The 14,683-nt window shown below is 42.3% G+C and overlaps 1 protein-coding gene across 1 annotated transcript in view; it reads left to right on the top strand.

Moving 5' to 3' along the window:
- CPNE3 (copine 3) overlaps nucleotides 1–14,683 on the top strand; it is a 55,687-nt gene that overhangs the window by 9,334 nt on the left and 31,670 nt on the right. The window contains exons 2-6 of the mRNA XM_056108645.1: nucleotides 4,416–4,555; nucleotides 4,912–5,091; nucleotides 8,469–8,543; nucleotides 10,353–10,424; nucleotides 12,537–12,620. Of these exons, the coding sequence (XP_055964620.1) occupies nucleotides 4,424–4,555; nucleotides 4,912–5,091; nucleotides 8,469–8,543; nucleotides 10,353–10,424; nucleotides 12,537–12,620 (543 nt within the window). The 5' untranslated portion in view covers nucleotides 4,416–4,423. The remainder of the gene's footprint in view (nucleotides 1–4,415; nucleotides 4,556–4,911; nucleotides 5,092–8,468; nucleotides 8,544–10,352; nucleotides 10,425–12,536; nucleotides 12,621–14,683) is intronic.

Here is a 14,683-nt window from a genome sequence, read left to right as displayed (position 1 = left end):
TGAAGGGCCTCAAACCGATCGTTCATGACCTTGACGAAGAAGTCTGACCATCTGGTAGGTGGGCGGCCACGCGGTCTTTTGACATCCCGTGGAATCCAGTCAGTAACAGCTCTAGTCCAGCGGCCGACCACCCCTATGGTGAACTGTTTATTTGGTAGGCTTGAAAGTATAATCGGTGACATTCTAAAAATGCACGCAAGTAGCCAAGAGAGTAGAAAAGTGGTATAACCTGAAAAACTTGTTACATAAACGCGGTAGCCTGCTGTGAATTAGAATTAGAATTAGATCAGTGCAGTGCATCTGAGAACTTTTTCTAGGGGAAGAAAGGCTTGGAATGATTGCTCACCTTGTAGTGGCAAGAATAGGGTTAAACCACACATCTGATGTTCAAAGAGTCATCAGGTGTCAACAATTTCATATTCACTGCAGCTCTCTTACTTTAGTCCCCCCTCCTACACATGTTTTATGTCCACTGGAATTAGAGTTATAGAGCATTAAACGGGAGAGGCTTCAGATGGGTTCAGCTCTTAATTTTATTTTTATTTATTTATTTTTGCTTTTTGGGTCACACCCAGCGATGCTCAGGGGTTATTTCTGGCTCTGCACTCAGGAATTACTCTTGGCGGTGCTTGGGGGACCATATGGGATGCCGGGGATCGAACCCAGGTTGGTTACGTGCAAGGCAGACGCCCTACCCGCTGTGCTATCGCTCTGGCCCCCAGCTCTTAATTTTAACACGTGAAAAGGTCTGTAGAACTCTAGTACAATTTTGGTTCTCCCCTTCACTCCTCTCCCCTTTTTCCTCCCCTCTACTCCTCTTCCCTTCCTTCTTTCCCCTTCTCTCTTTCCCTCCTCTTCTCTCTTCCCTTCCCTCCTTCCTCTCCCCTCCACTCTAATCTGTTGGTGCTCAGGGGGCTATTCTTGGTTCTGTACTCACGAGTGACCCCTAGTGGTGTTGGGGTACCATATGAGGTGCTGGGGAATTGAACTGGGGTCAAGTGATGCAAGGCTAACGCCTTACCTCTTGTTCTATCTTGGGAGACCGGGTTCTATGTGAGAGATTTGGGGCTTGGTTAAGTGTATCTGCCAGCTTTGGGGACTGTATAGTGTTGTTTCAGGGAAGGTAAGGTGGTGGGGAGAATGGTTGAGCTGTTTAGTATTCTTAGGGATTGTCTGGATTTCAGAAACCACTAGAGAAGCTACTAACCTATCTAAGGGGCCATTTCTGTCTTTTTCTATCCTCTTTCAGGGATAAAATACCAAGGATTACTACGGAGTTGCACATGTGTGTCTCTGACCTCTGGTTGCTTTCTATACTCAAGGGTTATAGACGCTCCGTGTCTTCTTATATCATCAGAGATGCTCTATTGGTCTTTTAAAACAAGTCTGTCGTGGGTCTGATGATTGTCTGGAAAGAAAATGAAAATAGATCTTCATGAATGTTGCTATTAACAAGACTCTGTACGTGAATGTTTATCAAATTTGCCATTTTCATTTGCCATTCAGGCGTAATGGGTTCCTGGATGAAAATAGAGCTGCATCCTGAATGGTTTTCAGACGGAAATGCTGCTATTAGAGGACATTTTTTCCCCCCTGGCAGTGATGCAGTAATATAACTGTCAGCAATTTACTAAAAAGCCAGGTGTGCCTGGCAGTTGTTTGTGTAACGTTGTATGAACACTGTTGGGGAAAGCAGTGATTCCCTTTTGATATGTTATGTCTCTTGCTGTGAGACTGACTTCACCCCCAGATCTCATCTGCATTTGTGTTGATTTCTCTCCATCTCTGGAAACTTGAGAACTTGCTGGCATAGAAAATTCTTGACGTTTTTTTTTGGGATCTTTAGAAGTCTTTGCTCGTTCCAAATCAGTCTGCAGCATTCTCCTTGGTCCTGCTGACTTAGAACTGACAAGTTTCTGAACTACCTTGTGCTAAACGGAAAAAAAAATACATACAACTAACGTGTATTCCATAGATGCTGTTTGATATGAAAAACAAGACACCAGGTTCATGCAAGATTTACAAGTTTACAGGGGGCTGGTGCGATAGCACAGTGGGTAGGATGTTTGCTGTGCATGTGGCCACCCCAGGTTCGATTCCCAGCATCCTTTATGGTCCCCTGAGCACTATCAGGAGTAATTCCTGAGCACATGAGCCAGGAGTTGCCCCTATGCCTCGCCGGCTGTGACCCAAAAAAAGATTTACAAGTTTACTTCTATTGTCCTTTTTTCTGTTGCTCAGAAAATCTGCACATGGAAAGCTGAAGTCAGTTTTATAAGGTTACATAGCTAGTGCCTGGTGTAGCATACAGCCCAGGTATGCCTTAGTCCAATTTTTTTTTTTTTTATAAATTTTTATTAGTGAAACACCATGAGGTACAGTTGTAGACTTACAAATTTTGGTGCTTGGGTTTCAGTTATACAATGATCGAGTACCCATCCCTCCACCAGTGCCCATCCTCCACCACCACAGGTCCCATCCCTCCCACCCTCCATCCCCCCCTTCCCACCCTGCCTCTGTGGCGGGGCATTCCCTTTTGTTCTCTCTCTCTCCTTTTAGGTCCTGTGGTTTGCAAGAGAGACATTGAGTGGCAATCATGTTTGGTCTATAGTCTACCTTCAGCATGCTTCTCCCACCCTGGGAGGCTCCTCCCAACACCCTTTATCTGGTGCTCCCTTCTCTATCTGAGCTGCCTTTACCCCTAGAGTGTGCGACTGGCCTCCAAGCCATGGAGTAAACCTCCTGGTGCTAATCTCGGCCATTCTTGGGTGTTAGTCTCCTATTTTGTTACTTTATGTTCCCCAGATGAATGCAATCTTTCTACTCCAAGTTTGAAGTTACTCTGTACCTTCGTTAACATTTAGCTCAGTAGGAATGCAAAGTAGGGACTCAGCGTGGCTTGGGAGAATTAAGGAAATCAACCTATATTGACATAATAAAATAAGAAACATAGGATAGATGGTAGAGGATCCAGATAGGAAATCAAGCAGTCCTAAAAAAAATAATAAAATAAAAAGAAAGAAAATTTGTTTGAATGCCTTTCTGTGCATTGTAGCACTGTAGCACTGTCCTCCCGTTGTTCATCGATTTGCTCCAGCGGGCCCAGTAACGTCTCCATTGTGAGACTTGTTGTCACTGTGTTTGATATATCAAATATGTCACAGGGAGCTTGCCAGGCTTTGCCTTGCGGGTGGGATACTCTCAGTAGCTTGCCAGGCTCTCCGAGAGGGGCAAAGGAATCGAACTGGGGTCGGGCTGGCCGAGTGCAAGGCAAATGCCCTACCGCTGTGCTACTGCTCCAGCCCCAAGCACTCCATTTTGAGAGACTCTCTGTAAAGTGTGCAGGGATGTGGTAAGAGGAGGAGGAATCTTTGTGCTCTTTCATTGCCCAGGTTTGAAACTTCCCCAAACTCCTTGAAAGCATTCAGTAGCCTACTCTGTGCCTTGTTAAATAAACAATTCCAGTTGGCTCTTACACAGCATGGGTTTGATCTGTGGGGACCCACTTAAAAGTGTTTTAAGTTTTGTTTTGTATTCCTCTTCTCCGTGGAGCACACATTTCTTGAATTCAACCAACCTTGGTTGTTAGCGGCAAATCGTTTGTGTAGTTGGTGTCTCTAGGTGTGTCTGGAAGGCCAACTGTGATTTATCTGCAGTTTTCAGCCATGAGGGGTGGGGGTGGGGGGTGGGGGGCGGAGATCACTGCTCCAACCCCTCAGGCTGTTGGAGATTCCACTCTAAAAGAGAAAGGAAGCTGGTAGCCTTCATATTTTTCTTCTTTTTTTTTTTGAAGAATGAAAGATCAAGATTTTTACTCTTTCTGCATGGCAAAATTTGTAATAAGACATATAGAAAAAATTACTCATGTCCATTCCCAGAAGCTGTATTTTATTTTCATATGGAAAATGACTGGTTTTTTTTTTCCTTTCTCTTTTTTTTTCCTTTTGAGCCACTCCCAGTGGTGGTTGGGAGTGACTCCCAGCTCAGTGCTCCAGGATTGCTCCCAGCAGTGCTTGAGGGCCAGGAGGGGCTGCTGTGCTGGGTATTGAACCCTGACCCACATATCCTGAGCATGACATAGCCCCTGGATCTAGCTCTCTGTCCCTCCAAATGAGTTTTCTCCCAGAAAAACCTCTCCGATTCAGTAACTGCAATGGACTTGTAGATCCTCTTAGACTCCCGAGGCATATCTAACAAGATCTTATTCTAGCAACTTCAGTGTTATCTTTTTCTGATAATCTGCATTAGGAATTTTTGTTTGCTTGCTTGTGGTCTACACCCAACAAGGCTCTGCGGTTACTCCTGGCTCTGTGCTCGGGAATCACCCTTGGCAGTACTCGGTTTCATCAGGAATGTGTGTCTTCCTTAAAGGGCACCGTTTCATTTGTGTTCTTATTTCCTGGATTTGTTCACAGCTTGAGAGATGGCTGCCCAGTGTGTCACGAAGGTGGAGCTGAATATCTCCTGTGACAATCTTTTGGATAAAGATGTAGGATCCAAGTCAGACCCTTTATGTGTGTTGTTTTTGAATACCAGCGGCCAACAGTGGTATGAGGTAATATTATATACTCACTGTGGTAGAGGGTGTGGTGTGAAAATACTGTATGCATGAAACCCTATCATTAACTGCATTGTAAATCATGGGGCCTACAATATAAGCATAAATAGGTGTAAAGGAATCTGAATTGCTCTTTTGACTTGCTCCAAATGCTAAAAATAATGAAGCCATCTTGTGTGTTATTGCAGGTTTTGAGGAAAGTTTGTCCTCAGAGGTGGAATTTTCCATACCCATATTGAAAATCCCCTTTGCAGTTTTCCTTAGATCTAGTACGTAATGCATTAAAAAAAAATGTGAAAATCCAAGTGCAACTTTGAAGAAATTTGTTTTGTTTTGTTTTGGGTCCAATATAGGTTGAGCGCACGGAGAGGATTAAGAATTGTTTGAATCCCAAGTTTTCTAAGACATTTATTATTGATTACTACTTTGAAGTGGTTCAGAAATTGAAATTTGGGATTTATGACATTGACAACAAAACCATCGATCTGAGTGATGATGACTTCTTAGGAGAATGTGAATGTACTCTTGGACAAGTGAGTATAACATCTGCAGCTGTCCAAATTTTAACCAAAAATGAAATGTTGTTAGCAACAGATCATTTGCTTATGTTTAAAATTTGAAAAGCATTTAATTACTTTACAGGCGGAATTCATTTTACTGTGGCTGACTAAATTCTATGCAATAGAATATATTGCATTTTTCACTGAGAAAAGAACCATGTGTTTTTGTCAAAGCCAGACTGTTAACTGATTTTGAGTTAGGGGTGTCCTTTTGGACATTTCAGTAAATAATACCATAGCCCTAGCTGCATTGTGTAATCTTAACTGATTTCAGTAAAATTTTGTTCTTACTAATTTAACTCATCAATGCTCTCAAGAGTCACAGTAACTTTTTTTTTTTATAAAAATTTATAGTCAGGAATAAATTTCACATATTTTTCCAAATGGATTTTAGCATCCCAAAGCCACCACCCAGTTATCAATATCACTTTAACCTTTCCACCCTCATCCTCCCCCACTCTGCTTATAGTCCTCAGTCTGTGGTCACAGTCTGAGGACTTGTTTTTGCTGTACATTGTCTATTCCCTGCTATGTTTCTTTAAATACTACTGAAGAGTGAGGTCATCCACCCATGTATCAAAATGTAAGATTATATCTTCTCTTATAGCTAAGTAGTCCACTGTGTTTATATTCCACAATTTCTTTTTTTTTTTCTTTTTTTATTAGAGTCACAGTAACTTTGTCTGGTGTTCTCACTCGTGTGACTGTTGCTTCTTGGCATTTCCTGTCCCAACAGCATCATATTACCTGGCTTGTCTCCCCTCCCCCCTATTTTTTGGGGGCCACACCTGGCAGTGTTCAGGTGTTCTGCACTCAGAGGTGACTCCTGGTGGGGCTTGAGGGATTGTATGAGAATTGAACCCGGGTCTGCTGTGTGCCTGGCAAGTGCCCTGCCCACCGTACTATCTCTCTGTCCCTAGGTTGTGGCTTTTTGACCTTAGGAATATCAATTTAAACCTTATTCCCACTCAGAAGACTTCTCTGATGGCCTAGAGTAGGGTAGAGTCCGCTAGACACAGTTGGCACTCTTTCGTGCTTCTGCCTCGCATAGTCATTTTATGAAGCTGCTGAATTCTCTACTTTTCCTGCATCTGATGAGTTTGGGTGGGGAGGAGCCTGTCTCTTGATTCACTCCTGTGCTCCAAACCAAGTCCCCCTTTAAAGGAGCAGTCACTACCGCCCATCCCAGCTGCGGAAGGCTGCAGGAAGGGAGGGTTCATTTTACTTTCAACAAAGTGAAGTTACTGCTCAGATTAGTCTTATCTGAGTTTCTTTTTTCAGTGTCTGACGATTGTGGTATTGCCTATGTCTCAAGAAACATGCAAACGATGAGTTCTAAAACATTGATAAACATTACACGAGAAAAAAGTGAAAGAAGTATTTGCTTTGGGAAGTCAACTCACAATGTGAAGCAAATGATAATGAATTGGAGAGATTTTTCTGGAATACCTAGATTTGCTATATTATTTTACTTAAAATGATCCTTTGCTTGGGTTATATTTGAAGTCACAGGTCAGCTGAAAATATCGAGTTCCATTTCTCAGGGGTTCTGACATTCACCTTTTACCTACAGGGTTTTTTTCTCAGTGATCTGTATATGCTCTGTGAATCTGATTCTTCTTCCGCTGTAAGAGATACATTAACTTTTTTTTTTTTGCGTTTTTTGGGGTCACACCCGGCGATGCACAGGGGTCACTCCTGGCTCTACACTCAGCGGTTACTCCTGGTGGTGCTCAGGGGACCATATGGGATGCTGGGAATTAAACCTGGGTCGGCCACATGCAAGGCAAACGCCCTACCCGCTGTGCTATCTCTCCAGCCCCAGAGATACTAACTTTTGAAGTAGTTGATAAACTAGTGTGTGTAGATTGAATCTGTCAGAGGCAACTCCTTGGAAATATTTTTAGTGGGTTTTAAAATTAATGTTTTGTTTTTCTTTTTGTGGGTGGGGGGTCACCCAGCAGTGTTCACGGGTGTCACCTCTGCCTCTGGCTCAGGGGTGACTCTTTGGTGGTGCCTGGGGAACTCAGGTCATGCCCTGGAACCAACCCATGTCAGCCAGGTGCAAGGCAAACACCTTATTTACTCTGCTATCTCTTTCATCTCTTTAGCACCTATTTTTTTTGGGGGGGGGAGGGCTCCCAAGTGATTCCCAGGAAATCTAGGGCCTCCAGCAAGGATTCTTGCCCAACTGGATGAGTTGTTGAATGAGGCAATGCAGTGTCGCTGAGGCTGTGTGGCTTGGGGTTCCCTGTTGGTACTGAGGCACCTCCAGAGCTTTGGCTGGTGCTTGGGTGACCCTGTGTCGCAGCCACTGTCCTATCTCCCAGCCCCTTCAGTGGGTTTTGAATATGTTTTTTGTAATCTCTTTAGCTTCAAGTAATGGGCTTCATGTTTCCATTTTAAATAACTTTATTTTATTTATTATATTTTTTGCTTTATGGGTCACACCTGGCGATGAATAGGGGTTATTCCTGGCACATGCACTCAGAAATTACTCCTGGCGGTATTCTGGGGACAATAAGGGATGCTGGGAATAGAACCCGGGTTGGCCATGTGCAAGGCAAACGCCCTACCTGGTGTGCTATTGCTCCGGCCCCCAACATTTTAAATGACTTTAAGTGAACTGTGTTTTTTTATTATTATTATTTTTTGCTTTTTGGGGCACACCCGATGATGCACAGGGGTTACTCCTGGCTCTGCACTCAGGAGTTACTCCTGGCGGTGCTCAGGGGACCGTATGGGATGCTGGGAATCGAACCCAGGTTGGCCGTGTGCAAGGCAAACGCCCTACCCGCTGTGCTATCTCTCCAGCCCCCTTTAAGTGATCTTTGTGCTCAACTTTTCTTTGAGGCCATTGAGTTTAAAAATTCACGAGTTGACTCAAAGACAGTAGAAACAAGGGCCGGGGGGACTGGTCTATGGTAGGAAACTTGCCACCAAGGGAGAGGGGGAGCGCAGTTAGGACAGAGAAGGGACACTATGACAATGATAGCTGGAAATGATCACTCTGGACGAGTACTGAGTGTCGAAAGGAGGGAACGGGATATGCATGATGCCCTTTCAGGAATAGCATTACGGCTACAGTGCTTAAGAGAAGAATAAGAAGAAGCATTAGGAGAGTAAGAGAGGGAAGTGGGTGAGGTGTGTGGGAGGGAAACTGGGGACACTGGTGGTGAGAAGTGTACACTGGTGAAGGGATGGGTATTGGAACATTGTAGGACTGAAACCCAGTTATGAACTACTTTGTAACTGTGTGTCTCCTGGTGATTCCAAAAAGGAAGAAATACAAATGAAACATTCACAAGTGGAGGGGAAATAATTCTTGATCACTTTTTCAATTTTGACAGATTGTCTCCAGTAAGAAGCTAACTCGGCCACTGGTGCTTAAAAATGGCAGACCTGCAGGGAAAGGAAGCATCACGGTAACGCATGTGTTTACCTGTAGCCTCAAATGCATCCACATAAGGGACACAAGGAAACCATCCAATATTTTGCAGCTCTGTCTTATTCTTTGTTGTTTTTTTTCTTTTTTTTTTTGGTTTTTGGGTCACACCCGGCAATGCACAGGGGTTATTCCTGGCTCTGCACTCAGGAATTACCCATGGTGGTGCTCAGGGGACCATATGGGATGCTGGGAGTCGAACCCGGGTTGGCCGCGTGCAAGGCAAACGCCCTACCCACTGTGCTATTGCTCCAGCCCCTCTGTCTTATTCTTTGATCCCAAATCATGCCCTGCAGCCACCCTTGCCTGCTGCTGCTCGTATGAGAAACGATTTATGCTAAAAAAGAAGAAAAATACTGTGTGGAAGTGATGGCTCTGCTTTTTTTTGTTGCCCACTAGAGCACTTAGGTGCTTGTCCTTTCCCCCAGGGAAGCAGAGGTTCCCGGTTTACAGAGCAGCTACTTAATAATCTGAATGGCTTGATGTACCTACTATGAAACAGTTTGTGCAACCCCTCCCCTTCCAGCAGAAACTCGCCAGGATGGATTTGTTCAAGATGACTTATGTAGAGGAGAACGTGACCTTTGAACCTTTCTACTCTTTCCCATATCTTTCGTGTTTGCACACTGTGACCTTTCCTCACACTGAGATTTTCCATCGTGGAATCCTGGTCCTGAGCAATTGGCTCTATATTTTCTCTTGTGTTAGATTTTTAACTGATCTAATGCCGTATTATTCCATCCTGTAGATTTTCTAGAGTTTCTGTTCGGGAATAGTTGTTTGGGTTTACGGTGTTCTAGTTTGAGCTCTGTCTGCAAATGGAAAGTCACTCCTTGAAAGGGTTATTGTGATTATCAGACACATTTCTCCCAGCAGCTCTTTTGCTCTAGTTTAAATTTCCTGAGGCACTTGAACCGTCACTTTGGGGCTGCTATTTCTGTAGTACATTGAAGAATGTAAATGGCTTTATTGCTCTTGGGACAAGATAGTCTAGGTGGGCTTTATTTTCCTTCTTTTTTGAGTCACACCAAGAGATGCACAGGGGTTACTCCTGGCTCTGCACTCAGGAATTACTCCTGGCAGTGCTTGGGGGACCATATGGGATGCTGGGAATGGAACCAGGTCGGCTGCATGCAAGGCAGACGCCCTACCTGCTGTACTATTATTCTAGCACCCCCTCTTTTTTTTCTCTTTTCCTTTTTCTTTTTTTTTTTTTAAGAAAAATTTGGAAGTTAGTCTTTAGACCCCACCCTAGGGTGTTCAGAGCAGTTTCTGGTTTGGTGCTTAGGAGTGACTCCTGGCAGTATTGGGGGTACTATAGTTGGTATCAGCCATTCAAACTGGGGTCTTCCTCGTGCAAGGCAGGCACCTTACCTCCTGTACTATCTCTCTGACCATGGAATTTGTTTTTAAATAAAAAAGGTCTTTTAGCTGACATTGGCTTAAATAGATTGATCCTTTTTTTTTTCCATCCATAGGGTTCTTTAACTTTGTTTTACTCAACACTTCTCTTTGTTTGAGAGCTTTCGCTAGTGCTATGCGGGGCTCTGATTTTTCACTGCAATGGGAAAGATTAAATTTGGGTAGTTATTTGGGATGGTAGCTTAATGCAGATTTTGCATATTTAAGGGACTATCTCACATACATGAAAGAAATGATGTCTTTCTGGTACCATTTTCTAATCAACCAGTTTATAATTCATGATGTTAGTATAGATTTTATATGCCGTCACCCAACAGTACTTTGAATTTCTGAAACATTTTCTTAGACTTAACTCATCTGTTCACAGATTTCAGCAGAAGAAATAAAGGATAATCGAGTGGTCTTGTTTGAAATGGAAGCAAGAAAGTTGGATAACAAGGTGGGTAGGTAATATATATTCAACAAAGATAAAGTGTTTTAGCTCACAGTGATTCCTTTATGAGAAAATAATCAAGCGCTTATATTGTTAACTATCATTTGAGTACCATTGGGAGTATTACTTTCAAACTCTGCTCATCTCTCTTGATGTCTTTATGTGTGGTATTTGCTTAAGCAGAAACTGTGTTCCTTATTACGACTTTTTTCAAAACATAATTAAGAGTTTTTCTACTGTAAAGACTTAATGGAAGCATTAATGCTATTGTAGACAGCATACAAGAGAGCACAGGTGAGTCACCTTAAGGAAGAAAGCAAAAATCCCATGTTTCGTTAAATACAGATTTTTCTTCTTTGCTTTCAAAAATCTATTATATAAAAAATGAATAACAATATAATTTAACACATAGTGTAAGCTGAAATCATTTTTTGAGTGATTTCTGCACTTCTGTAGTCTGATGATTAGTTTTTATCATTTGCATTTCAGGAATTCTAAGATTTCCTGTGTGTTAATGTATCTTTATATGTATGTACTGAGTATGCCTGTGTGTACATATATACAGATATACATACTTACATATATATGTAAAGAAATATTAGATTTAGGGGAATGTAAAAGTTTAAATAAAGATAAACAAAATAAGAAAATCAAGTCATCATCTTAGTTTCTCTCTCTCTCTCTGTCACACACACACACACACACACACACACACACACACACACCAGAACTTAGCCTCTGTGTATGTGTGTGTGTGTGTGTGTGTGTATGTGTGTGAAGGACAATGATTGTCAGGGTCCTGACCAGTTGACTCCGGCACACTGGAGTATGATCCCCCAGAGTTGCCGGACTTACTCCCTATAGGAGAGGGAGTGGGTAGGAGAGAAGCCTCTGCCCTGGCCCTCCCTGCACCTCGGACTCCAGCTGCCTCAGAGAAAGGACCACGTGAAGAGGGGTGGGGGGAGAGGCTGGTGGTCAGTCAGCAATTAGTTTATTGGCTCTCATACAGGGGGGTTTTATACATACATTCGGGAGGCATTCCACACGTATATCACATTCACCTCGTCAGGCTCAGTACAGATGTCAGTTAATGATCTGCATTTCCCACTGTTAGGGCCCGGTGTATCAGCACGGGTAGATGGTAACTGTGATGTCCCTCATCCTCAACCAGAGTGCCTACGTGTGGGGAGTGCTGGAGCAAGTCCCTGGGCCCAGTAAACAGGGCCGGCTTTTGCTTCCAGGGAATGGGGATTTGGCCAAAGTCTCAGGCTGGCTGCTGAGACCCCAACAAATGATGAGGGTATTTTGAGCCCATTGCTTGAGCACTGCACAAGAATGCTGAGTAAATTATGGAGAAAGTAGAAATGTGTTTTGTACACTATATACATCTATTCACTGCCTTGTATGTAAAGAAACGTTTGGAATTGATGAAATGTATGTGATAGAGAAGTGGATGGTAAGAAGCCTATCAGTCAAGTAGATGGTCCTCACTCCCCTACAGATCCATTTTCTAACTGGTAACCGCTTTACCCTTCAAAGAATTAGTATAATTAGTACTTTCAATATCATTGATATAAAACTCAGTTTTATGTTAATATATACAGTTCATTATGAAAACAAGACAAGAGAGACTTTATTGATTATGGATCCTTTTGGTTATTGTATTTTATTTTTATTTATTTATTTATTTATTTTGCTTTTTGGGTCACACTGGCAATGCACAGGGGTTACTCCTGGCTCATGCACTCAAGAATTACCCCTGGCGGTGCTCGGGGGACCATATGGGATGCTGGGAATTGAACCCAGTTCGGCCGCGTGCAAGGCAAATGCCCTACCTGCTGTGCTATCACTCCAGCCCCTGGTTATTGTATTTTAGTCATTATGTTTTTGAGAGCTAAGGGTGCACAGGATGTAAGAATGTTTGCCTCAATTCTTTCATAACTCTTGTAGATTTTTAGCAAATTTGCAACTTTGTAAGGAGTTGATGGGATTTAATATTTACTGCTGGAGTATATCTGTACCACTGATCTGGACAAATACATATTAAGTAACATACGTGGAGTGTGGTTTCAAAGGAGAATACTTATTTTTTAATTTTTTAAATTTTTTTAAATGTAGGATCTATTTGGGAAGTCAGATCCATACCTTGAATTCCACAAGCAGACGTCAGATGGAAACTGGCTAATGGTTCATCGGACAGAGGTGAATATCTAATTTTGAAGACTTGAACCTACCTTTGAAATTGTGGTTATCTGAAATTGTAAAACATGTAAAAGTGCTAAGCTGAGTTGCAGGCACAGTTAAGATGCTTCCTTCTGTTTATCTTTTAATGAGGAGATGTTACCATCCTTAAATACTAGTAAAAATTTTACCTGAATTATTTATAATATTGAGACTTATAAAGTTGTGGTTTTTTTTTTTTTATCTAAATCTGTCATTCCTTTATATGTAGTGCATGTATTAGCGGAAACTCTGTTAATCTGTTTAGGTATTATTGTAGACTCATGTATTGTTATAGTATGGTCATTATATTATACTTCATTAACATTTAATTTTGCTGCTCAAATTAACCCTAATTTGATCATAGAGAACTTTTTTAAATGGCTTCTGTATTTTTTTTCTTTAAATTTTTATTAGTGAAACACCATGAAGTACAGTAGTAGACTTCTGTATTCTTTTAACATGCCTTTTAAAAGCATTTTCTTATTTTAATGTAAAGTATTTTCTCTGTTTCCCTTATACTTTCCCTGTTTCATATGTGAAATGAGCCATTTTTGGACTTGGTTTGGTTTGCCACACCTGGTGGTACTTGGGACTAGTCCCCTGTTCTGCACTCAAAGATCACTCCTGGCAGTTATTGGGGGACAAGTGGGGTGCCAGGATTGAACCGATGTCAGCCGCATGCAAGGCAAGTGTGCTGCTGTGCTCTCTCTGGTCCTGGAGCCATTTTCTTAAGGTTTAAGGGACTGCAGTGTCCAGTGGGGCGCGCTTATCATGTTGAGTTCATCCTTGACACTGCGAGGTCCTTCTGACACCAAGCATGGCTGGTTTTGAGCACTGTCATTGGCCAGCATAATGAACAATCCATCCTGGTTGGCTGAGTATCACCAGGTGTGCCTGTTGGAACCTTTGGGGAATTCCCTTAAAGAAAGGCTAGTGGTATTCAAAGACCAAAACCTCAGCACTGCCTACCCATTCTGCCTGTGTGCCATTACTTCCAGGCTTTTTCTCTAGACACAACTGAGGAGAGAAAGAGAGAGAGAGAGTATATGTGTGTGTGTGTGTGTGTGTGTGTGTTCAAATTTTTTTTGTAATCATGCTTTTAAAATAAAAGTAAATAAAATAAATAAACAAAAGTAAATAAAATAAAATATTTGCATATTTAAAAGTTTTGTAATCATTTCTTCAAATCCAAAGGTAAAGGTAAAAGGTAAAGGCCCTCCCGTTGATCGTCGATTTGCTCGAGCGGGCCCAGTAACGTCTCCATTGGAGACTTTGTTGTTACTTCAAATCCAAAAATAGGATTTTTTTGGTAATTTCTTTCTCTCTTTCTTCCTTTCTCTCTTTCTTTTTTTACTTTATTTAAACAGCGTGGTACAAAGTTTTTGACAATACCATTATTTCAGGTATTTCTGGACAATACCGTTCTTTCAGGAATATTGATTCCAACGTTATTATTTCAGAAATACTGATTCCAATACCAATCCATCCTTCCTTCCACTAGGGTCCCTAGTTTCCCACCCACCCCACAAGCCTGCTCCCTTAGCAAGTACTAATTCATTTGACTTTATATTGCTTATTACAATATATATCTTACAACAGTGTTGCTAAAATCCTAGCCTGAGTATTTACTGAGCTGTTAGGTGTGAAGTGGGCCTTCTGTATGATTGTCTTCACTTGTTGATCTAAGTGGACTTACTTCTACTCAGTCTCCCCATCGAATTTTCTTGTTTCTCGTGGGCTGTCTGTGAGCTCTGTGAGGTTTGGAGGTGCTGAGCAGCCACAAATGTGACTGCATGTTTCAGCGGCTCTGGAGCTGGCCCTGAAGCTGCAGGTGTCTCTCTGTCCCTCTGAGATCAGCCCTGAAGCTGGAACATTTCTCAGGCAGTGGTGGGAGCCCCGTATGGGGGTGAAGTACTAGAGAATATGTCACGTTTTTCATAAAACGGTCACGTAATATTGTCCCAGCTGACTTTCACTGGGAGATTTGAGTAAGGGAAGAGGCAAAGGATGAATTATGAAAGTGTCGCAAGCGTCCTGGAAGG

Source organism: Sorex fumeus, unplaced genomic scaffold (assembly GCF_029834395.1).
Source record: "Sorex fumeus unplaced genomic scaffold, SorFum_2.1 ptg000002l, whole genome shotgun sequence".
In the NCBI taxonomy this organism is placed as follows: domain Eukaryota; kingdom Metazoa; phylum Chordata; class Mammalia; order Eulipotyphla; family Soricidae; genus Sorex; species Sorex fumeus.
Note: the sequence above shows the minus strand (reverse complement) of the source record. Positions and strands in the feature narration are given on the sequence as shown.